The 25549-nt window shown below is 40.1% G+C and overlaps 1 protein-coding gene across 20 annotated transcripts in view; it reads right to left on the reverse strand.

Moving 5' to 3' along the window:
* Nucleotides 1–25549, reverse strand: part of TRPM3 (transient receptor potential cation channel subfamily M member 3) — an 809383-nt gene that overhangs the window by 212983 nt on the left and 570851 nt on the right. For all 20 annotated transcript variants that reach the window (XR_014773156.1, XM_084750067.1, XM_084750062.1 and 17 more), the window contains exon 6: nucleotides 19540–19711. Coding sequence is in view for 19 of the 20 variants with exons in the window: in XM_084750067.1 (XP_084606193.1) it covers nucleotides 19540–19711 (172 nt within the window). In the remaining variant the exon portion in view is untranslated. The remainder of the gene's footprint in view (nucleotides 1–19539; nucleotides 19712–25549) is intronic.

Here is a 25549-nt window from a genome sequence, read left to right on the forward strand (position 1 = left end):
TTTCCATTGTCAAATGATTAGCTTCCTGTGAATTAAAGCATTAGCTGGGCACATGGTAATCTCCTGGATTTGTTACTAGACAAGAACAAGGGTATTTCCTGAAGATTCTCACTCATTCTGCTCCTTTTGTCATTCGCATTAGCGATCCAGAGGGGTGCCAGTCTCCCTAACACCCTCTCTCTGTGTCTTTAAGAGTCACCAAAGGCATCTCAGTATGTTAGCTTTTCTCCTAAGCTGGTTTTTCTGTCTCCCATCTAGGAAAGACATGCAGTGGTAAGATCCTGTCTGGGGACCCACTCACTGGCCAAGTTAGCCAGCTATCAGCTAGATGGCTTAAACAGCGCTTGCTGTCAAAGCTAGGCCGAAGGAAGCAAGTCTGCATTCGCATTCTGATGCTTTCCCCTAGAACAGCATGCAGTGGAATGCAGACCCTCATGCTAGGACATACGACCCCAGCCTTTTAGGACTCAGCTAGACTTCTAGAAAGCCCCAGTCCGTGGCAGTTGTTGGGACCACGGGCTGGCAGGGGCAGCTGGTTAGTGAGAGGCATTGTGCCTGCTTTCATGGGTCATCACTGAGGCATTTCTTAGGTCCACCTGCTGATAACACTGCATTATTAGAGCAGTGAGCACAGTGAGAAGCCCGCACGGGAATATCTCTCAAAGGACACAACATGCAGCATCCCTTAAGGCCCAGGATACGGGGCCACTTCCTTTGCATCCTCTCCTGTTCATAAAATAACAATCTGAGAGTAGCAGTCGCACATTTCCCAGAGTGTCCGTAGTTAAACTCAGCTTGGAAGAACATACTCTGTGGGCTATTACACAGTTGTGTGAGACGATCAGAGCACTTGCTAAATACTATAAGCAAAGCTTCTAATAACAACCATACAACCTTCCCTCAGATATTTAGAATAAGTATTTGTGTATGGAACGGGGCAAAAACAGCCCCAAATAAATATTAAAATGAAATAAACCTGGCTTTGATACATCTTTTCTGCAGAGTGAACCACACACTGGTATTTTAGGGTTTTTTCCCTCCTACATTTATAACATCTGCATTAAGAAAAATCTCAAAGCATGCTGTAAAGGATGGGGGAAATCATGGTGGTACAGTTAAAAACTGGACTATCTATCCAAAATGATACATTGATTGTGTCCCTGATTGTCTTGCTATTTTCTTAACTGCTGCCAGGACATAGTACAGAAGGTGATGAGTGAGGAGGTACAGGATAAAGGATTAAAGATTGATTCCACTGTGCTGGTGTATGTTGCTGAGGTGCATAGGGAGTTTTGTTTTGTTTGTTTTGTTCTGTCTGTTTTGTCTTTGGTCTCTGAATTCTTAGGGCATTGTACAAAACAGAACAATCCTCAAACTAAGACAGTGACATGCTGCTGATCAGGGGGTGATAGGCTGTGTGCAGTTTGGCTTCAGGTAGAAGCCCTGTCAGTTCAACACCTGGAAAACTCAGTAGAACATTTGACTTTTCTACAGAGAGAATGACAGTAATTCACTAGATGAGATCTACGGCTTATCTATAAGTCTGTGCGCGCACACACACACACACACACCCACACCCACACACACACATACTCGCACCATGTTATTTATGCTCTGATTCTATATTCTACTTTAGTTTTTCCCTGAGACTCTCTGTTAATAAAAGAAACAATGAAATATGCATGCCTTTCCTTATGTGTTTGATGATTTTATATTCTCAAAACTAACAAGTTCACATGTTCTCATTCATGTGTGCAGCAAAAAATGTCTCTGTGCCATTTGAAGCTAAAATGAACAAAAATGAAACACTTTCCAACTCTATGCGCTAACTCTTCTGCCTATTGAAAGGGTTCACCTGTGTGGTCTGTAAGTGTACTGCCTCTTTATGCCTGTCAAGCCTTGCTTCACAGGCATCCCCATAAATATTCTACCCAGAAATGGCATTGTTTGAATTGCCAATGCATTTTGTATCACAAAGGGCACGGGGCACTTGCTATTTTATAGTGCAGCCCCTGCACACACAGCCAGGCCTTAGAGCAGGCTGGTACAGGCGTGGGCTCAGACACAGACTTCCTGGGCCTGGCAATTAGGAGCAGTCTGACCTGTGGCCCATTCCTTGAGTCCTTTGTGCTTCAGTTTGCTTACTAGGGAGTAGATGAAGAATGGCTGTTGGTAGGGATTAAATCAGCTATTCTTTGTAAATTATTTAGAATAGCTCTCCATTCGATAAACAGGAGGTTTGTTGACTTCAAGCACAATGCCTTATGTACTCCGCAGCCTCCAAAGTGTTTCATGTAGCATAGGCACTCAGGCAAATGTTTGTAAAGAAAATGTTCCAAAGAAGCACTGTCATGGGAAAAAGGAATGGTGCAATTGCTGTTTATTTTAAACAACAGATATTTTAAGTGAGAGAAGGGTTTGCCACATTTTAAAAGGCGGAAGATTATAATATATATATATATATATATATATATATATATATATATATATATTATATATATACATATATGGGAAACATTTTAGAATTATAGTAAGGTAAAAAGTATATTGGAAACACTTTTCCTCAGTGAGCATATGGACAATGTTCAACATGAAACAGCTGTGGAATGAGCTGCAACTGAATGGAGGAAAGGGAGCTGGGCTTTGGAGCACCCAGGAGTGTGATGAAAGAGAGATGAGTAGTTGCCAGGCTGACATAGGCTCCTCTTGGTAGGGACACGGTTGCAGGGTGTCTCTGGTCTCTCCACCACCACAGGCCATCTGTTTATAGTTTAGCACTGGGACTGTGCTTAGGCTGTGTTGTCGTCTGCCAGCTCCAAAGAAGGAGCATGACTGGTGCTCCGATTTTAGCCATTATTAAATCCAAGCATGAAATCTCTTATATTGGCCCCATAATGTTTATGTGTAACCTTCATACGTGACTTGAGCACATTGTTTGTGTGTCTCTAACCAGCCTTTTCCCCCTCTTACGTTTCTTGACTGGTCTCTTTGGTGATTCTTCATTCTGAAGATAGAGCTAAGAATGCATGGGCCAGGGAAGAAGTATTTTGAATGTAATGAGACAGATTTGTATCCACTGCTCAGGAATGATGGGAGTCACCTCAGAGCCACAGTGGGAGAAGAAGGAGACAAGAGCTAAAGGATACAACAGTCGGGTGAACAATTTAAAATTGAATGTACAGGCCTTAGCATGGGAACTATAGTAGACAGTGGTATGCTACAGTTAGGATTTTTGCCAAATGAGTAGGTTATGACTATTCATCATGGAGAGGAGCCATGTGAGAGGGTTTTACTATAGATGTGTCCCTATAATTCTATTTTGTACTCCTTAATGATACATAATAATATTTTTGTTTTGTTTTTCAATAAAGGGTTTCTTTGTGTAGCCTTGGCTGTCCTGGACTCACTTTCTAGACCACACTTACAGAGATCTGGTAGCCTCTGCCTCCGAGTGCCGGGATTACAGGCATGTGCCACCTTACCCAGTTATAATAAACATTTTAAAACATGATATGTATATGTGCAAGTAAGGAAGCTGTCAAACTCCTGTGTTACAGGGATGGCGGAGGGGGCTACATCCAAAGGCTTATTCACATTCCCTAGGACAAAAATTGTTTCTGTTTGCTGTAAAAATCAACACTGGGCTGGTTAGTTTTATGTCCACTTGACATAAGCTAGAGTCATATAAAAGGAGGGAACCTAATTGAGAAAATGGCTCCATAAGATCCAGCTTGGGGCATTTATTTTTTAAATTAGTGATTGATAGGGGCAGGGCAGCCCATTGTTGATGGTGCTACCCCTGGCCTGCTGACCCTGGATTCTATAAGAAAGCAGGCAAGCAAAGCATGAAGAACAAGCCAATAAACAGCACTACTCCTGGCTAGCACATCAGGTTTTGCCTTCAGGCTCCTGCCCCATTTGAGTTCTTGTTCTGATTTCATTCACTTGATATGGAAATGTAAGCCAAATAAACCCTTTCCTCTACAATTTGCTTTGGTTAAAGTTTTTCATCATAGTAGTAAGAACCCTAACATAGACGAACACTAAGAAGTCTTAAAAGCATCAAATGTAGGCTTTACTGCTTGCTTTTCCTCTCCTAGCTGGCTCACTGTAAATACTATTTATCCACTAGAATACTTAGGGATATTGGATAAGCATATAAGTATAAAATGTCAAAATGTGATATAGTAAGCAATCAATTACATTATGAATAGACTTTTGGCTTAAAAGATAACTTTAACAATAGCTTCCTATATGAGTCCAAACAGAACTATTTCATTATTTACAATAATTTTAGTATTTCACTCCATGACTCTCTAAAATTTTTTAAATTATCAAGTAATGGTTAGGTTATTTCTGTTTTGTTACTAAAAGGAACATTGTAGCAAATATATACAGAGCAAATTGAAGGTAGTAAAATTATAGACTCAAAGGGTTTGTATACTTAAAGGGTGATGACAAGGTATCTGTTAAATAAAGTTTCCAAATTTACACAAATAACAAAGATGTTATCAGTACATATTCATGTGGCATTTATTGATGTTAGGTTATCTTGATGTTTGAGAGTTGTGAGTATATTTTTCACTTGGCTGTCTTTTGAAATTATTATTTTTAAAAAAAATTATTTATTATTATGTATACAGTGTTCTATCTGCATGTATACCTGCACACCAGAAGAGGACATCAGATCACATTATATATGGTTGCGAGTCACCATGTGGTTGCTGGGAATTGAACTCAGGACCTCTGGAGGAACAGATAATGCTCTTAACCACTGAGCCATCTCTCCAGCCCTGAAATTATTTATCATCTTTCCTAATGGGGTGTATGAACATTTGTTTTCTGTAAAATCTGTCTTGTATGAATAAGAAAGTCACAATTGTTACAACTTTGGATTTGGTCAAACACTTCTAATCTGAAAATAGGATAGCTCCATATTTTCAAAATCTATAAAATAGGCTCTCAAGTATTTTAGATGAGAAATACTCAAGCTATTTTATAAAATGATAGTGAGAAGAGATACAGCCGGAAGTGGAATAAAATATCATGAACAATATAGTATAAGAGAGAAAGGGAAAGTTTATTTCCAAATTCTTGCTGTAGCTTCATTAAATGTATAAGGAGTAGACAGGAGGAAATAATCAAACTCAGGGCTGAAATTAATAAATTAGAAATGAAGAGAATAATACAAAGAATAAATAAAACCAAGAGCTGTTCATGAGAAAATCAACAAGAGAAACAAACCCTTATCCAAACTAAGTAAAAGGCAGAGAAAGAATATCCAAATTAATAAAATCAGAAATGAAAAGAAAGAAATAACAACAGGCCCAGAAGAAATCCAAAGAATCATTAGGTCTTACTTCAAAAGCCAGCACTCCATAAAATTGGAAAATCTAAATGAAATGGACAATTTTCTTGATAGATACCACTTACCAATGTTAAATGAAGATCAGGTAAACAATTTAAATAGACCATTAGCCACTAAGGAAATAGAAGCAGTCATTATAAGTCTCTCAACCAAAAAAAAAAAATCCTGGGCCAGATAGTTTTAGCACAGAATTCTATCAGATTTTCAAAGAGCTAATATAAATACTCCTAAAGCTTTTCCACAAAACAGAAACAGAAAAATCATTGTCAATTGCATACTATGAGACCACAATCACCCTGATACCTAAACCACACAAAGACTCAATAAAGAAAGAGAATTTCAGACCAATCTTCCCTATGAACATTGACACAAACAAAACAACAAACTCAATAAAATGCTTGCAAACCAAATCCACGAACATATCATCCACCATGATCAAGTAGGCTTCATCCCAGCGATGCAGGGATTTTTCAACATACAGAAATCTATCAATGTAATCTACCATATAAACAAACTGAAAGAAAGAAAACCACCCCTGATCATCTCATTAGATGCCAAAAAGGCTATTGACAAAACTCAATACCCTTTCATAGGTGGTGAAGTCTTAAAGAAAGAGCAAGAATACAAGGCACATACCTAAACACAAAAAGGCAATATACAGCAAGACAACACCCAATATCAAATTAAATGGAGTGAAACTTAAAACAGTTCCACTAAAATCATGGGCAAGACAAAGCTGCCCACTCTCTGAATCTTTCTAATATAGTACTTGAAGTTCTAGTTAGAGCCCTAAGGCAATTAAAGGAGAAAAAGGAATACAAATTAGAAAAGAAGTCAAAGTAACACTATATACAGATGATATGATAGAATATATAAATGACCTCCAAAATTCTTAGAGCTGATCAACACCGTCAGCAAAGTGGCTGTTTACAAAATTAACTAAAAAAAGTCAGTAGCCCTCCTGTATACAAATGATAAATGGGCCAAGAAAGAAATTAGAGAAACAACACCCTTCACAATAGTCACAAATAATATAAAACATCTTGGTGTGACTTTAACCAAGTAAGTTAGAGACCTGTATTACAAGAACTTCAAGTGTTTGAAGAAAGAAATTGAAGAATATATTAGAAGATGCAAAGTTCTCCAATGCTCATGGGTCAGTAGGATTAACATAGTAAAAATGACCATCCTACCAAAAAAGCAATCTACAGATTCAATGCAATTCCCATCAAAATTCCAACACAATTCTTTCCAGACCTTCAAAGAACAATACTCAATTTCATATGGAAAACCAAACCAACCAACCAACCAACCAACCAAAATCCAGGATAGCTAAAACAATCCTGTACAACAAAAGAACTTCTGAAGGTATCACCATCTCTGATTTCAAGCTGTACTACAGAGAAACAGTAATAAAAAACTGCATGGCAGTGGCATTAAAACAGACAGTTTGATCAATGGAACCACAGTTGAAGACCCAGAAATAAACCCACACACATATGGACATTTGATTTTTGACAAAGAAGCCAAAAACCATACAATGGAGAAAAGAGCACATTAAACAAATGTTGCTGATCTAACTGGATATCTACATACAGAAAAATGCAAGTAGATCCATATTTATCACCCTGCAGAAAACTCAAGTCCTCATGGATCAAAGACCTCAACATAAAACCATATACACTAAATCTAATAGAAGAGAAAGTGGGGAACAGCCTTGAGTTCACTGGCACAGGAGACAACTTCCTGGACAGAATACCAACAGCTAAGGCACTATTATCAACAATTAATAAGCGGGACCTCATGAAACTAAAAAGCTTTTGTAAGGCATATCATCAATATGATAAAACAGCAGCCTACAGGAGGGGAAAAGATCTTCAACCCTACATCTGACAGAGGACTAATATCCAAAATATATAAACAACCCAAGAAATTAAACACCAGCAAAGCAAATAACTCAATTAAAAATGGGGTACAGAGCTAAACAGAGAATTCCCAACAGAGAATCTCTAATGGGTGAGAAGCAATTAAAGAAATATCCAGAATCATTAGTCATCAGAATAATGTAAATAAAAATGATCTGAGATTCCATTTTATACCCATAAGAATGGCTAAAACAAAAAAATCAAGTGAAACCACATGCTGGAGATTATGTGGAACAAGAGGAACATTCTTCCATTTTGCTGGTGAGAGTCTAAACTTGTACAATCACTTTGGAAATCAATCTGGTGCTTTATCTCAAGACCTGGCTTTACTACTGGTCATATACCCAAAAGATGTTCTACCATACCACAAGGACACTTGCTCAACTATGTTCATAGCAGCTTTACTCATAACAGCAAAATTGGAAACAACCTAGGTGTCCCTCAACAGAAGAATGGTTAAAGAGAAGGCGGTATATTTACACAATGGAATACTACTAAGCTATTAAAAACAAGAAAATCATGAAATTTGCAGGCAAATGGATGCAACTGGAAAAACTGAGACCCAGAAAGGCATACATAGTATGTACTTACTTATAAGTGGATATTAGCTATAAAATATATGATAACCGTGCGACAACCCACAGACCCAAAGAAACTAAGTAACAAGGAGGTCCCAAGAGGATGCTTGAACTTCCCTTAGAAGGAGAAATAAAATAGATATCTAGGGTATATGGAGGGAGGGCTCTGGGTGGCAGAGGGGGTGAAGAGAGGAGCAGGGGACATCAAGTTTGGGGAGGACTGAGGGAGAGAAAACTGAAATTGATGGGGGGAGTGCAGCTCTGGAATGAGCTAGAAACCTAAGACAAGGAAGATTCCTAGGAATCTATGAGGATGACTCTAGCTAAGACTCCTAGCAACAGGAAATATGAAACCTGAAATGGCCTCCTCCTGTAACCAGGAAAAACTTCCAATGGAGGGATGGGCAAGCCAACCCATCCCCAAAAATCTTCCTCTCAAAATTTGTCCTGCCTATAAGATAAGCAGGGATAAAGATGGAGCAGATATTGAGGGAATGGCCAACCAATGACGGGCCCAACTCAAGGCCCATCCTATGAGAGAGAGCCCACTCCTGACACTACTAACCATATTGTGCTGTACTTGGAGAAAGGACCCTAGCATAACTGTTCTCTGAGAGACTTCACCCAGAAACTTCTAGAAACAGATGTAGAGACCCACTGCCAAACATTAGGCAGAGCTCAGGGATCTTGAGGAAGAGGGAGATGAAGGATTAAAGGAGCCAGAGCAAAGACACCACAGGAAAATCTACAGAATCAACTAATCTAGGCCTATAAGGGCTCAGAGAGACTGAACCACCAACCAAAGATCATGCATGGGAAGGACCTAGGCCCCCTACATTTATGTAACAGTTGTGCAGCTTGGTCCCCATGTGGGGCCTCTAACAGCAGAAGCAGGGGCTGTCTCTGACTCTGTTGCCTGCCTTTGGATCCCTTTCCCTTAACTGGGCTGCCATGTCTAGCCTCAATAAGAGATGCTCCTAGTCCCACTGCATCTTGATATGCCAAGGTGGATAGATATTATATTCAAGGCTTCCCCTTCTCTGAGGAGAGAGAGAGGGAAGGATGGAGGTAGATGATGTGAGAAGGAGGAACTGAGAGAGAGAAGGGAGGGGAAGCTGCTATTTGGATATAAAGTAAGTAAATAAATTAATGAAAAAATTAAAAAGATGAAAAATGTATAATAAATACGTTTTGAATTTGTTCATCCACTAAGCTAGAACAGAAATAGCATCTATAGATAGATTTAAGACTTTGGTTTGACTGAATAATTCAAGTTAAAAAATCAAAGGAAAAAATTAGGGTTGAATTGATAATGACATGCATATTGATCTCTAAATCAAGGAACCCAGTGAAGTAGCTATGAAGATTAATTATAGTCATGGGGTTTTCCATTTATTTATTTAATCTCTTTACAGCCTGATCTCAGCCCCCACCCTCCTCTCTTTCTGGTCCCACCTTCATACCCCCGTTTCTCTCATTCCCTGGTCTCCTCTTTTTCAGAGAAGGGAGGCCTCCAAGGGGTATCAACCCACTCTGGCACCCACAGTCACCTCAGGACTAAGTACATCCTCTCACCCTGGGGCCTCACAAGGCAGCCTAGCTAGGGGGAAGATTTTTTTTTAATAACTGTCATTAGCAGACATGGCCATTCATAGGCTTATTCATCTTCTGATGGCTTCATTAGCAACCCATAGCCCAGTGCTTCATCATGTACAATCACTAGTTATCCCTTCAACACTCCTCAAGTGAAGGGAAGCCAGATTGGATAACTGGCATACTGTTCTAGCCCAGATCCTCATCTTCTCTTCAGTCTTCTTGGAGATCAGCTCCACTAAGTCAAAGAATGGGCTTCTCCCCTTCACTAACATAATTCTCCTATTTGTCCTAACAAGAAGGCCAGAGCCTCCAAAATGAGAAAATGACAGAGAGATTTTGCTTTGCTGATTTTATTCCTTTTCAAGTCTCTGATAGGGTTGAAGACTAGATAATTTAGTTTTACAATTAGGCTTAGTTGTTTAGGGGCTAAGATGTTTTTACGTCTAGTTAGATGTTGATAATGATGAGATATGATAGATATTGATTTATGGTCAGAATTTTAGACACACCAAGATAGGAAAGATGTTTTCTTTGCCAAATTCAAATAGCCAAAACATTATGAATGTAACATATATAATTCCTGATTGCTTCATGATTCTTCTTGCTGTAGGTAGTTTATTATATATATATGTGTGTGTGCAATAATATAAATGTATATGTAAAAAAGAAAAAAGTAATAATAAAAAAGAAAAATGGCTAGAGTTTTTCTGTCTTTCTACTGTACATTGTCAGGACTATAGCATGTGTAGTCCCATGAGGATTGCTTTCTTTGATTCATCTTTGAGTTGTTCCCATCAGACATGATGCTATAGAAACCAAGCATCTTCCCTCTTATTTTTGCCATCTTGTGATTTAAAATGTTACTTAATACTATGTAACAACACAGTACAAATGATTATTTTGAAACTAAGAGGATCTTCTCTTAGATTAGTTAGCTTAAGAGGTCGATCAAATTAGGGTTGAGGAGTGGTCCAGGATGGCTTAGTTTCAGTATGGCTTCTATCCTATGAGAAGGTGAGAAGGAGAAGAGCAAGCCTGACTCCTATGTCATAGGAAATTCAGTGTAATTTCCCCCAGTGAGCATCTTGGTTAGGCCAGGCACGTGTTATTTATGAATGCCTGACATGCTCTATCCATAAGCCAATTAGCTGATCCCCAGTGGTTACTTGGAATGTTGAGATTAAAAGGAGCAGGAAAACTCCCATCTGTCTTCCAGTTGTTTCCCTGTTCTCCCTAGTGATAGCATTTTAGCTTGCTGCTTGTCTCCTGGATTAAGACTGTATTCCTACAAGTAGTGGCTGACACAAGATGAATATAAAATATAAGGTGGAGAGCTTGCTTACAACCCTGAGTTGTTCCTTGTTTTTGATTCATTCTGTCCAGAAATAGATGTGCTTTTTTTAAGAACAACATAAAAGGTGATGCAGAGCAAACCAGAGAAAGGTTTTGAGTCCTGACACCATGATGCTGTCATTATATCTGCATTTGTATTCAGAACAATGTGAAAGTAAGAATAGTCATCTCCAATTCCATGTATGCCTCTTTGTTTTGGGTCATTGTTACAGTAGAAGGGCCTGGGTCCTAAGTAAGTTTTCTAAAATTGGGAATAAAACAAGGATGTCTACTCTAATTTCAATAGTGCTTTAAGTCATAGCTAATGAAATAAAGATAAGAGAAAGACATTAAAGTGATAATGCTAGGGAAGGAAGAAGTCAAACAATTCCTATTTGTTGATAACAAAGTTTGAACTTAAAAGAGCCTATGTACTCTGCCAGAGAACTCTTAGTTCTAATAGACACTTATAGTAAAGTTGCAAGATACAAAACCAATGCAAATAATTCAGTAGCTTTCATATACACCAACAGTGAAACCAGACTTGTAGCTCATTCATAATAATAAAAAAGTACCTAGGACTAGGCTTAACCAAGGCAAGGAAAGACCTCTGAACATTGATGACTTCAAGACATTCATAAAAGAAACTAAATAAGATACAGATGGTGGCGAGCCCTTCTATGTTTCTGTAATACTAGATTAACACAAAGCAAATAATGCAATATTACAGAGAGTAATCTACAGATTCCATGCCGTTTCTATCAAAATGCCCATGTCATTATCTACAGAATTAGAAAAAGAATCCCAGACATTTGGAGTTTTCACACTTAGTAACTGGGCAGGTTACTACCTGTCCTTCATCTCCAGGTGGTGACTATTGCTCAGCCCTGAGGCTCAGCAGTGTCACTCATACTGATGAGTATTGACAAAGCTAAAAGGTTCCTTGATTGATGTCAACCTTTGACAGAGAATTGGCTCCATGGTTTAATAATAGAAAATATGAATATATATACATACATTATATGATCTATGATAGTCTAGGGAAATGAAATATATATATATACATATATGCTACTAGCCTAGATATGCAATGTAAATTTGTTAGAAAAGTTGCCTAATGGTGTTTGACTCATGAATTACACATTTGCTCATGATTTATGTTGCGTCCCTGACTCTAACTTCTAGAAAAATTCTTGGTAATTTATAGATTAAAAATTTGCATTTTCGGTATTCACATCTTATATTTGTTCTAGTAGAACCCTGATTTATTAGACTGTTTCCTGGGCAATGTCATCCAAGGAGTGAGCTTGCCAGGGTCTCAGAGGTAAAGTAGTTGCCTTTCTGGGTTTTGTCTCATATCCATGTTAGCTGACAGCTGTAGACTGGGATTTTTCTGCACACCAAAGGCAGTGACAGGAAAGCTCCCAGCCCAAAGCCCGAGAATTACCGAGCCTGAAACATCCAAAGCAGTGGTCTAGGAGCAGACGCTGTGGAATTGGAAATTCTGATTTGGTTTACATCATGGGCTGGTTCTGCCTGTTAGGCAGGTTGGTGTGTCTCTTCAAATAAAAAGCAGCTTTTCTACAGCCATGATGGCAAGAGGTGAACTCAGGTCTATCCTCTGACTCCAAATACGTGAAGGGTTCCAATACAGAGATGCCACTGGGCATCTCCTAGAGAGAATAGGCTCCGTGCTCAGCACTGAAGAAGTTAGGCCTTACAGAGTTTCCCATGAACAGTGATTTTAGGATGTATCTGAGCTGGCATCCATCTTCTTGTTATAGATTTAAGGGCACCAAAGATAGTTGAATAGTTTGAATTGCACCACTATTCCTTAGTGATGTTTCTTCTATATGTATTCAAATAGCAAGCACATCCTAAGGGATGCCATTGGTTGGGAAATTGCCTTTCGTGGGTGTTAGTGTTCTTGCTCCTTTCCCATGTCATTAATTGAGTACCAGACACTGGGATAACTCCAGATTCTGTTTCTCACTTTAAATGTCTATTAAGGGAGGCTTACCACTAGGGCTGAGAATTATACAAATTCATCTTTCAGGGTGATCACCAAATATGGTAGTAAAGGAATCAGGATGTAAATGATACAGTCACGAGTGTTTATCCTAATTATAGAACCCTCACTGTCATGGATTTCTTCAACTTGATGTGTACCTCATAGACACACACTAACTGCAAATCCAATTTAATTTTAATTTTAGCCAACTGAACTTTTCTAATATCTTTTTAACCAACTGCCTTTTACAAAGCTTTGACTTACCTTGTGGACCAGTGTGTTTATAAGACTCATTTCAGTGGGAAGGGGAATTAGTCCTCACAAAAAGCTGTGATGTCTTACAGCTGCCGTTCTGTCCATGAGAGACACACCTACCATCTTATCATTCTTATTTTTGTAGTTTGTGTTAATAAGTACGAAGACATTAATGAATAGGTGTGTTGCAGCGAGAAGCTTATAAAAATCCCCTCCCCCTAAGGCTTCCAAATTCTGATATCATATGATTATTATTTTAGAAGTTCTGCACTCATTTACGCTCCTTGTTTACTTGCAAATAAATGTCAAACTCATTTTAATCTGCTGCTTTAGAGAAAAGTGCTCTGTGTAGCCACGTAAGGCAAGGCCATAGTTAAATGTCAGCTGTTATTCTGGGGTGAGCACCATCGAATTATCTTTGTAACCAACTTCAAAAGTGGCAGGAGTGTTGGCTGTGGAAACCTCAATGCACTCAGTGGCATAGCCCTCAACTAAACCTCAAAGCATATGCGTCTGCAGTGGGCTGCTGTGAGAGGATTGGATTTAGCCTGATGGAGAGTTCTCGTGAAAGCAGAGAGGAAAAACCAAGGGAATTCTAGTTTCAGAAAGATGTCCTAGACTGATGGACACAATATAATGATTTTCCAAGCCAAGTAAAATATTCATTTGATGAAAGCTAAAATCGAAAGTGGGGAGCCACCATCGCTTCATCAGTCAAGTGGATCCCAAAGACAATCCAAGTTTGGTCTTTTTCTTAATGTCCTTTTGGTAAATTATCAGAAGAAAATCTAAGGCTTTAGGGTATTCTGGGTCAGTTTGCATTGGGTTGCATTCTTGCCCCAACACAGCAGAATACACATCCACCTAACTGACATTAATGATCATCACTCTTACACAGGGAAGTAGGTTCAGCCTCCAAAGGTACCTCTCTTGTCTCTTTTGTACTGTTGACTCAGGCCCTAATGACAGCTGGGTTTTCAACTATTCAAGGAAAATTAGAGACTTATGTTTATTACTGCAGAGACCAAGAAATTCTATCAATTACCACTTAATAATTAGCATTAATAGACACTTGATGATACATGCCAGGATATAATATTTAGCTGCCCTTCTCCCTCTGGACCTTCTCAATGACTGAAGGGCGAGGTAGGAACTAATTAGCGGAGCCAGATCAAACAATGGTGAATATATCCTAATGAGCAGCTTGCCTCTGACAGGCTGCAGGGCAGAAGACCAGGGTGGTGACTGGACCTAAGGCAGGGAGGCTACATTAACATGGTCCATGGTTTCTACCAAGGGAACCAGACAGAAGTGGACGAAAGGTCTGAACTGGCACATGTCACAGTGCTCTTATGTGTTCACTCGTTTCATCACCACTGTGTGAACTAACACCCCGGGCTCACAGAATCACAAACGTTACTAGGAGAAAAGCAGTGAACTGACTGAAGTTCGAGGAGTGTGTTATTCTGCCCTCCCGAATTTACCTCCTGTGAGACTTCACAGCACTTGCAATAGGCAAAGACTTCCTCTTCTCCCCAAAGTAATATTCCTTCCTTCAAACTCTTATAAGAAAGTTAGAGCTTCTGGGAATATTCTAACCTTAGTTGCTGAGAACTAATGGCAATGACAGTATTGTTTTAGATGATTTTTGGTAAGCTGAGGGTAGAACTTGGCCTCAGAAAAGATGATTGCCCAACTTTTAAGATTTTAACAACAAAATAATATATTTAAAATACTATTTACTTTTTGTATACATGTATGCAATGTATCTTGAGCATGTCCATGGCTATAGTTGTGGCCAAATAGCTAAAGCGATGGACAAGGAAATGTGCAATTTTACTCAGAGTATTTGCCTCTGTGGAGTATATCATTGTCACCCAACATAGGTATTCTGTGAAGTAACCGAAGCAGAGGAGTAAGGATTTCCATATGTTCCACCATTAGTCAGTTTTCTGTGGTAGGACTTTCAAATGCCTCTTCCAGTCATTTAAAGATATGTGGTAAGAAGTGTGCTGAGCAAACCAGATTGAGTCCTCCCCCTCTTTGTTTTGGTGACCTCAAACCTACTGCCATTCCTAATGATTTTCTTTCAAAGAAAGAACTGTGGATTCTTAAGGATCTGTAGATCACTATTTGTTATTATGCTACCACTCTGTTCTAGCCCATGAGTGGCCAACATAACGTATAAGTACTTTGGTGCTGAGCTAGTTCTGGGTGGAACTGTACGCTGTCTGGACTTCCTTCGTCATTATCCAGAGGATACAACAGGTGGGATGTATACAGAGGAAGCAGGAGTGGCCTTGGATTGGTAAGTGCAGAAATGCAGATAATCTCTAGTATGTGTTATTGACAGTGAGAGTGATGCCCATGCTATCAAAACATGCTCTTAATTTTGCACATTTGGAACTCTGTCCTGAAGTGTATCATGATGACACTTAGATGGTCCTTTCTGGAGCAGGTCATCTTGCATCTGGCCAGTCTTTACCTTTCCAGCTTCTTACTCAACAACACCGTGTCTGCTCTGTGTTACTGCAAGACCCTAGTAAATGCATCTCTGGCTTTTGATCTTCTCTGTCACCCCGGTCTCATCTCTATATGTCATTTGGAGTAATGTTTTAAGACACAGTGGTGATCATCTTTAATTTCTGAGATTGAAATTCCTTGTGATTAAGTGTGTATCTTTGCTAAGCTTTTCATGTCTTCATCGAAGGCCCCACGATTCTGTCCCTGCATGTTACCGAGAATGTTCCTCCCACAGCCACCCTTCTTTTCAGTCGGGCCCCTACTTCACCATCTAAGCGACCCTCCAGACATCATATACATGTGTGTGCCCACTGATACCTTCCTTGGCTTTGTTTTTCTTAATAGCAATCATTACTATCAGATAAAGCAAATTCACGTATTTTCCTATTACCGTCTTTGTCTTTGGCTTAAGCTCAAGGTATTGTTTCTGATTTTCAGATCTTATCAATAGTAAGTATATACTAAGACTTCAGTGGATATTTATTTACTAAAGGAGTAATTGGCATTACCTCTAGTAGGTTAAATTTGCAGTTTGAAAAATTGCAGCTTCTAAAGCAGGCAATTTCTCATGTCTAAAAGAATTCTGTTTTATAAACAGAGCCCTCACCATCCCTGACAGTGCGCTTTTCTGCTGACTGGTAGAGAGGGATGTGGATGGGATAATAGATGTCAGGGTGCACATTAATGTAAAGACGCTCAGTGCGTATGTTACTAATAATTGGCTTGCTGATGAGAAAGGGCTCATAGGTCTCCTGAGCAGGATACACTTTAGGTTTAACAGACATATTCTCCACAAGTTGATGCCATTTGTGTAAGTAAACAGGTTACTGCCTTGAACCTGTCTCCCCTGATTGATGAGGCCTGGTGTTTCAGCGAGGAGAGTGCTGAGTGTGTCTGGATATTCCCTAGAAACATCGTGGGTATAAGAGCTGGTGGGCAGGGTTGCTATGGCAGAATGTCTAACTCTCAGGCAACTGAGTTCTTTGTAATTTCCATTTTTGAAGCAGGAAATGAAAACATAAATGGGATTTTCAAGATGAACTTGTAGAATAAAAATTAATTGTCGAAAGGACCAATCCCTAATTTCTAATTGTGGTATAAAGCGAAAGGTGTGCTCAGATAAGAAAGTGGCATTTCTGTCTCAAACAGGGAGTGTGGTTGCCTTAAATGTCAGTGTTCTTAGGCTGCTACAGGCTATGACCAGGTAGGTCTGCTCTGTGCCCCTTCCCAGCTCAGCTCTGGAGGTTTCTGTGATTTCATGGGCAGTTTTCCATGCTGCAAAGTGAATGGAAATTTCTCAGGGAGCAGGGGTCACCCCTCAAACCCAAGGAACTCATTGCTTTCTTGTCCTGTTAAGTCTGAACACAGTAAGAAGCGAAGTCTATCTTATAACTTAGAAATTGCTCGCTCATCTAGTGTCTTCTGATCTCAGGTTTTATAGACAAAGAGAATCCAGAGACAGTGCCTGGTAAACCGCAGCGAGTTTAAGGCCAGAACGGTAGGCTGGAGCCTTCCCGCCTGCCCCTCGCTCCTTCCTTTCTTTCCGGAAAGGCAAGTTGTATAGTCAGCACTTTAAAAATCATTGTAGAAAGGCATCCTTCGAGGCACATAAATTAGCTCATGACATTTACTGAAGCTTGCAGACATCTCTCTTCTTAGCTTCCCTGACTTTTGGGGTCTATTGGGCTTCTGTAATCCACTTCCTACAACTGCTCATACTAGTAGAGTGGGAGCTTGTAGGCTTCTATGATGCCTCAAAAAATCCATCAACAAAACAAGCCCCTCTGTACTTGGGTTCAAGATGCTCCTCTATATCCGCATTGTTTGCTTGGGTTCCCCCTTGTGAGTATGAACCCAAACTGTTGCCTTCTTTGATTGTAAGCCTATGGTTCAGTGTCTCCAGAAATAAGATCTGATGGGTTCCTGATGCATTATCACCCCCCCAATGACTACCTCTTTGGGTCTCCTCTGGTGTCCCTAACCATCTGTCATGGTTGCCCTTCACTCATCATGCTGCTCCCTGGCATGGTGAGGTGGTTGTTCAGGAGCCTTCCTGCCTGCCCCACTGTTCTTCTGTCCTTTCCTGGAAGACCAGTTGTATAGTCAGCACTTTAAAACCCTTTGAAGTAAGGCATCCTTCAAGGGATATAAATTATATACCAAACGTGTCCTCTCTGGAAGGAACAAAAGGCACCCTATAGTGCAGGCAGCTGTCAAGCATAAGAGGCTCAACTTACAGCCTTTGCTGGTCTAACTCCAGCTTGCATAGCCTCATCTGGGTACCTACCCTCATCCAACCACACATCTAGCTCTGCTTTATAAATTACTGAATAGCTGGTTCAGGAGACACCGGGGCCTGTGTGGTGATGGGCTTTGCTGTTCTAGAGAGCATTTCTCATTGTCCTGTACTAAACTTGACCTTGAATTATTTCTTATGTCCTTGCTCTCCTGTCTTTCAGTTTCTAATTCATTTCTTCTTATTAAACTCTCATGTTTAACCCAACAGTAAGGGGGGAAAAAGCAATGCTATATCCTAAAATAACTTAAAATAATGCTAATTATGTAACATCTCCTATTCGTTCTCTCAAATACTGACACAAAGGGAAGAGCTAGTATTTTCAGCAAAGCTTACCACCTGATAATTTTTTCTTTCTGCCAGATTTCTCTATCAGTTTTTGGGGGGGGTGAGGAGGTGGTAGTTTTACTTTGCCTTTCCTTCCAATGCTCCTCTTGGGCAACAGCTGTAAAGATTCAAGAAAAGAGTTTCCTAACATATTTTTTTTTAATTTCAGACTTGAGCCAAATTTATTATTCCAGATTTCATTCAGAATAGGATGAAAGTATGAAGCCTGGCTAAATCAGCAGCCATAGGGACAACTAGTGAGGGAAAAATAGGAAGTGGAAATTGAGGCCAGAAGGGCCTGACAGCCTAGCTCTATGAAGAAGGTGGCTGAGGTCAGGAAGATCCATTTGGGCCAAAGACAGAGCAGAGAGGTGAGATTTGGAAAAGTCGAACCACATGGTGCTGAGTTTTTGAAAGAATCTAGTTTTTACTGAAAGTACAGACTTTGGAATTTTAATGTTATATGCAAGATTCTGTTATATATAGATGAAGATGCATATATGTGTATGTATATATGCATGTATATATGTATAAATATATATACACATTTACAGCCTGAACTTGCAAGTCACTAAAGCCTCACATGTCACTGTGAAAACAAATCTATTCTGAGAGGACACTTTGTAGATGATGAGAGGAGCATCTTTTCTTTTTACAGACAGATGTTTATATGACAACTTCAGTACAGAGCTCAGGAGTCCTTTAGAGAAGTGATTATAGGCATCAGATAGGTAGCACATGGCACACGTAAGTACTCATACATCAAAATGCACACATAGCTGGAGACCATACATACATACATACATACACACACACACACACACACACACACACACACACACACACACACACACAATGATAAGAGTTTGAGCAAGCTGCCTGCCTGGGATGCTTTAGTTTAGAAAACATTCAACTCCTTTGAGACCCCTCTGTGCTAAGATCAAAGCCTGATTTGTTTTGCTTTTTTTAGATGCAAAAAAGAGGCTTAATAAATAGCAGCCATTTCTCTGGGGTGCCTTACTTCTCTGGGGTACAGTGAAAGGAAGCAGGAAAAGTTTGAGAGAAAGCTTATTTGCATTCCTAAACCACACATGGGGCTGAATTTTGTATGTGTGAAGAAACGAGCTTGAGCCCATTAATTGTGTTAGTGTTCCCGCGCTTCCACTTGGGTTCCCCTGGATCATTTCCTCTCGCTCTACTCACTGGCCCAGAAGGAAAGATGGCTGGTGCCCACAGCTTTCTTGAGTTTTCTTATCATTGCTGCACAGGACACGTGTAGTCATTTAGCATTATTTTCCAGGAGGCAAGCTAGTCAAAGGCTTACTTACTTGTGTTTATCTTCTGGAGTGAAATGTGCTTTTCCAGTTGTCTGCGGAGTTTCACCTCGGCTCCATATTTTCCTGTGGTCCCATTGTCAGCCAGAATGAAGTGGGAATGCATGCTGTTGAGAACGGTGAGCTTGCTCATGGGGTTGGACATGGTCTGGTACGGCCGGACTACCTACAGGCAGCAAGAGGAAGCCAAGTCAGAGAGGAGAAAACAAGATGTGAGGCAGAGGATGAGACAGCTTGAAAGAAGGTACAGTGAAGTGCAGTGGACACCCTCTTCCTGGAGTTTTACTTTGAGTAGAAGCAAGATTAATGGTAAAATCCAATTCAAAGCAAGACTATGCTTAAAGAAGCATTTAAAAAAAAAAAAAACAACCCAAATCTGCAGCTTATGCCTTCATTGTACATGCTAAATAGCTATGACTGATGAATGTCTGAATCAAACTTAATATTTTATTACTGAGACAAACATAATTTTTTAAGTTTGACTAAGGGATTTCTTTCTTTCCTTCTGTCGCATCCATGGTTGACTAGGGACTGCAGAAGTCATTCTTCTGAAGAAGGGGGGTCAGTTCCAAGAGCTAGGGAAAGGGTAGGGTTTTTTGTTGTTGTTGTTCAACCTCACTTAGCAACCTGAAGCTCTGTTATTTAAAATCAATACCATCCCGAATAGACTCCTTATTATAAAATAGCTTGAATATAAAATAACAGTCTCATGTAATGAAAATGAATCAGGCCCAAAATTGTCATCTCTGTTGTGTTCTCTCTCTCTCTCTCTCTCTCTCTCTCTCTCTCTCTCTCTCTCTCCTATTTTTACTTTAATTTCGTGATGATTCACATTCTGTAAAATAGAGCAACTTCAATACTGTCTTTTTTCTATCAAAAGCTGTATCTATTACAGGCTAGTTGATTTTTATATAGCATCTTCATTCCATGTTATAACCCTACATCACACGCTATGTTTATTTTGTAGATGGTAAAGTAAAGAAGTGGGTAGGTGAGTTATCCAAAAGTTTAGCAAATAATCAGAACTTGCATCGAAGCCTGATTCAAAACTCAGAGCTTATTTTTTCCCATACTGCTCAGACTGAATCAGACACACGGTATATTGCCAAACTATTGCTAAAATATCTAGGTTGGAGTTTCAAGTGGAGATGATGGAGAGAGGCCATTCAGTGGCTTCACTGTCGCACAGCCTCAGCATGGCTACTCCTGCACGAAATCACCAAAATTGACAAGACAGAAATAGATGCTACTGGGCTCCTATTTCTGTGCCTTCATATGGTGCATCCATTAATTACACAGATGAGATGCGCTTGCTTCTTCCAGAGTGCAATAGCTCATCATACAATCATGGAGTAAGATTGAGTTGTGTGTTATAGGCATTGCAGAGTGATTTAGAGAGTGCAGTTTTCAATAGTGAAGAGCTCATGTAAGTCATTTTTTAGACCTTGATCCTGATTCAAAACCCACAGTCCAATGTGCCTGGAAGATGAAATGTACTCAATAAACTGAATGAATAAGCCAACCCAAGACAGGCATGCTTTTGTTCAAACCTGAGAAGGCAATGGATCCCTTCTTTTCAGAACTGTTAGCGAACTGATCTGATTTAAATTTAAAATATGCATATGAGTCTGAGCTTTTGAAATGGTTTTCAGTCCTGTTATTTGTGTTCTAGCTTTTATATATGGCATTAATATAATGCTAATGAAGAGTTTCATATTAACTGCTCCATGTTGACCTTGAAACCTGAAAACCTTGATTATTGCCTCTAATAACCTCATGAGCAGTGGTCAATTGCTGCCTTGTCCAGAGATTGAATGGGATTCTTCCAGAATGGAGGGGCCTGTATTGCAAAAATCCGTCCTGCACTCCCTAGCACAGGAAGAGTGGGTGGCTTGTGGTTGAAGTTCCCATTTGGTGCCACTCATAGTTGATCTAAAACATTCATCCTATCGGGGAGTGTACACTAATACATATTCATGCTTTTCTCAGCAAAAAAGACTTTCTCCTGTTCTGAAAGTGCCTCTGCACCGCGCAGTGGGTAGAGGACAATGCTTTGGCTACTGTGCCGATTCTCAGTGGCTGGTCCTGAGGACTTGGTGCCAACAGGGCTGGTAGGGCACAGCATCCCTGTGATGGGCAGTGGAGGCTGGAGTTTTGGGGATTAAACAATATATAACAAACGGACCCTACTTATTTGTGCTGGTTCTGTGTCTGTCGCCCTCCCTCTATTCCTCCCCACCCCACTTTAGTTTCTGAATCTACTGAAAGACTATTAGTAAGAGTAAAAATTTTAAATAGAGTAAAAAAAAAAAAAAGAAATGAAAATCAATGTGAACTCAGCTGAGTACCGCATCAAAAAATAGATGGCAATTACACTATCTACCTGTGACTATCACATCACTTTTCTCCAGTATTGAATCCTAAACCCACTGGTGCTTCAATCACTAGATGTGTGACAACCCTCTCTTGTGAAATCTAGCTTGGCTGTGCTTGCAGGATGCTGTACATCTGAACTGGCCATGGAAAAACTCTCAGATTTTGATTTCTTGATTATCCGAATGCCCCTTCTTTTCTCTTATGTGTAACAAGTTATAGGTTGCCATATTTGGGCAGAGGGGTTGTCTGCTAATATAAATATGAGAGATGAATAGAATTCCCTAGTTTTTCTGTCCTCTTTGGAGGAAGCTTTACAGAGTCCTGGAACATCCCCAACAACATAAATCAAGTTAAGTGTTGAAGGTCTGTCTACCGCTGTTGGAGCTCGAGTCTCTTAATTTGTAAAAAGGAAATGATGAAACTACTGACCTCTGGGGAACTGGTTTTGATTATGTGTGCAAAGTACTAGGCACTGTGCCCAGCTCCTCCTAGCAAGTATTCTAGAATATTCATTTCTCATCCAGCACTACCCTGTCTTACCAGCTATATGGTTCAAGTTGTAAACCAGCCACTAAAACACAATATAAGATAAATCACTCACTTTTGTTTTACATAAATACTTAGATCAATGTAAAGAGAGGGGGAAAATTCAACCATTTGTTGGCAAAATATACAAAATATGTTTGATTTGTCATATTCCTCCAGGCATCTAAAGATGATGGCTTGGAACTATTTGCTGATTAACTGAAACTTTGGAAGTAATTTCCACCCTTCAGAGAAACAAATTTGGTCTAACTTGCCTACAAAGTCCACTTAATATTCTTCTTTACAAATACGTCTGCAGTGGTTTTCTATTTGAATTACAGTCTGCATATATACAAAGATTTCTTGTGTATTTTCCAAATTGAACAAATACCTCTTATTAAATTACAGGAATACAAATGAACTTCTCCTTCCAGCAGGTTTTGGAGGCAGCACAGCCATTTTTATTGCTAAGAACTCAACAAGCGGGGCATGGCTGTCTTTGGAAGTGTGTGTTGGTGATTATGAAGGTAATGTTCTCATGGTACATTACTTGGCCGTCCATGCTTTGAAGTAGGGACTTTGGGAGTGCATTAAGTCATAAAACCCCATGGCCTCCATGGGGTAAGGTGTTACACTTTCTCTTCTAAAAAAACAGGAGAGTAGAGGTCACATACTCCTCCTTGGAAGAACTGAGAAGGCAGACACTCAAGTCATTTTCTGGGTTTCATTCTTGAGATCATAACCTGGACAGAATAATGTTGAATAGTGTCTGAAAGGCCTTTGGTCAGTTTTCATGATGGCTAAGTACATTTACTTAGAAGTGGACTTACAGCCTTTCTGCTTTGTGGCCATCACTGGCTACAGTATATATAAGTGCTACAGTATATATAAGTAATCAAGTTTTCTTCTTGTCCTTCAAGTGTAAGTGAGAACATATCTGCTCGTTAACCCATCACATACCATTTAATATTGCACTGAGTGTTTGATAGAATACTGGACCATGTCACTATATACCTTAGCTCTGAAAGAGAGCACCTCTGTGCAGTAGGGATTTTGCAAGGAAAGTTTATACAAGGCACTAGCAGGAAGCATCCTATGTGCTGGTCGTAGACTGCTGTGTTGGTAATCTGTGCATGGGCCTAAGTCAGCCATTTACAGGTTGGTGTAAGCTGCTGAAGCTTTTCTAAGTATTTCAGACATGGTCTCATTTAGGAGTACTTACAGGAAATCAGCATATAGAGACTCTAGTTTAGATCCTATAGCTCCTGTCTTGTAACCTTGGGTAGATACTTGAGTTCACTTCTCATTAATTCATAAGTTTCTTGATGAAAGGCAGCCCATGATGGCACTATGCTGGCCTGAGGACATGCGTGATTATATGGAAAGATAATGTCTCCCAATAAATGTTCAAGATACGCAAAATCTTCTTATCCGTAAAGTCCAGGACTTTTCCAGGAAGCTTCCTGCCTCTAACCTGAGTCTGCACACGCTGTGTTAAAAGCACACTTCCTAAACCAAGTCAGTCAGAACAATTGCCTAAAATGAGTGTTGGCTACAAAAGTAAAGTCACACCTTCTCTCATGCATTAACAATCTTTTCCCTCTTCTAGTGCTTTGAACAGTGCAACAGCAATTTGGTCACCTGAGATTCCTTTTCCTAATAGAATTGAATTGGCCTAAATCAGGTTTCTATGCCATCAATCAGAGGCCCTCTGCAGTTCCAAGTCCATAGTGGCTTGTGTATCAACATGCCCCCAAGCATGCAGCAGAGTAGGGGACATGTGACTTGAAAGCTCATCTTCTTCTCCCAATAGAAACATAGTTTAATTTAGACCAGAAGAACATGAACATTCATTGAGCACATGTAGCATGATGCACACGGCGAGGACAAGATCCCACATAGACTAATGTTTTGTGCTTATTTTATGCAGGGAACGGTGAGGCTCTGAGATGTGAGGTGTCTTGGCCAAATGTGTTCTACTGGCCATGTGTAGATTTGAAGTTTCTTCATAAGTCACTGCATATTAGGGAGGAAAACAGAGAAAGATCTCATTTTAAATTTATAGAGGACGCTGGCTGGCTTTGGTGTTGGGTGATTTTGTTAAATGCCTCATCTGGCTTTGGGATCCTTCAGACAGCTGAGCACATTGCTTCCAGCAGTCATCTGGAAGGGTTATATGGAGGTCAAGAAAGACATTAGCAGGGAGCCAGATGGGGTTCCATTTTGGAGAGAGAGAACAAAAGGTGTGTCCGAGACTCTCTATTCTCTAAGGATCTGGCATATCCGTGTCTGCTGGGGAAATGGGCTACTCCTGTGAAGTGGGAAGCAACCTTTGTGTCAGAGATAAAGGAGCATGGGGACCAAGAGACTGAGATGAGAAAAAGAAAGGCTTTGCATTCCCTTCACAATCAGAAAGGCATCAGCCAGTGAGTGGGCAGTGGTTGAACATTTCATGTTCAGTCAGTGCAGTGGTTAAGTTTAGGTATAAAGCAAGTGACCCTGAATCCCAGGTGCTACCCCTTGGCTCTGTAGTCCACACAAGGAGCTAGTCATCCCAAGGTCCCACTTTCAAAGAGCACTCAGATCCCTGAGCTGTGGGATCCACACAGAAAGCCACGGGTGCATCAATTTCATCTTTCTGCAACTCTTTGAAAGTGTGTCCCTCAGTATGTGTCACACAGAGAGTTCTGTGGCCCTCATTTCATGGATTCACCTCCCTTTGGCCCATCCTGAGGGCAACCAACTACTAGCAGTGGGGAAAAGGCTCTGAAAAGGGGTTCACTTCTCCGGCAGTCACCACAGCCCCAATAGGGGTGGATTTAAACAGCACTCTGAAGGTCTTTGAAACCCTTCTCTTAGTCTAAGTTGGGTGCAATGGCTCACTTCTGAGGGATCAAGGGAAAACTGATAGTGTCTAACCATAAAAGGAATTCCCCTTAGCTTTCCTTCTGTCAGATCATTTACTGTGGAAGAAGCTGGTTTGCTGTTGGGAAAGATGGTCTCACAGCTCCATGAAGAGGTCCATGTGACCAGGAATGAAAAATAGCAACAGCCTAGCAAGTGAGCTGTGAAGAAGGCATGGCAGACTCAGACCACTGTGCTG

This window comes from Acomys minous, assembly GCF_964271855.1.
Source record: "Acomys minous genome assembly, chromosome: 2".
NCBI lineage: Eukaryota > Metazoa > Chordata > Mammalia > Rodentia > Muridae > Acomys > Acomys minous.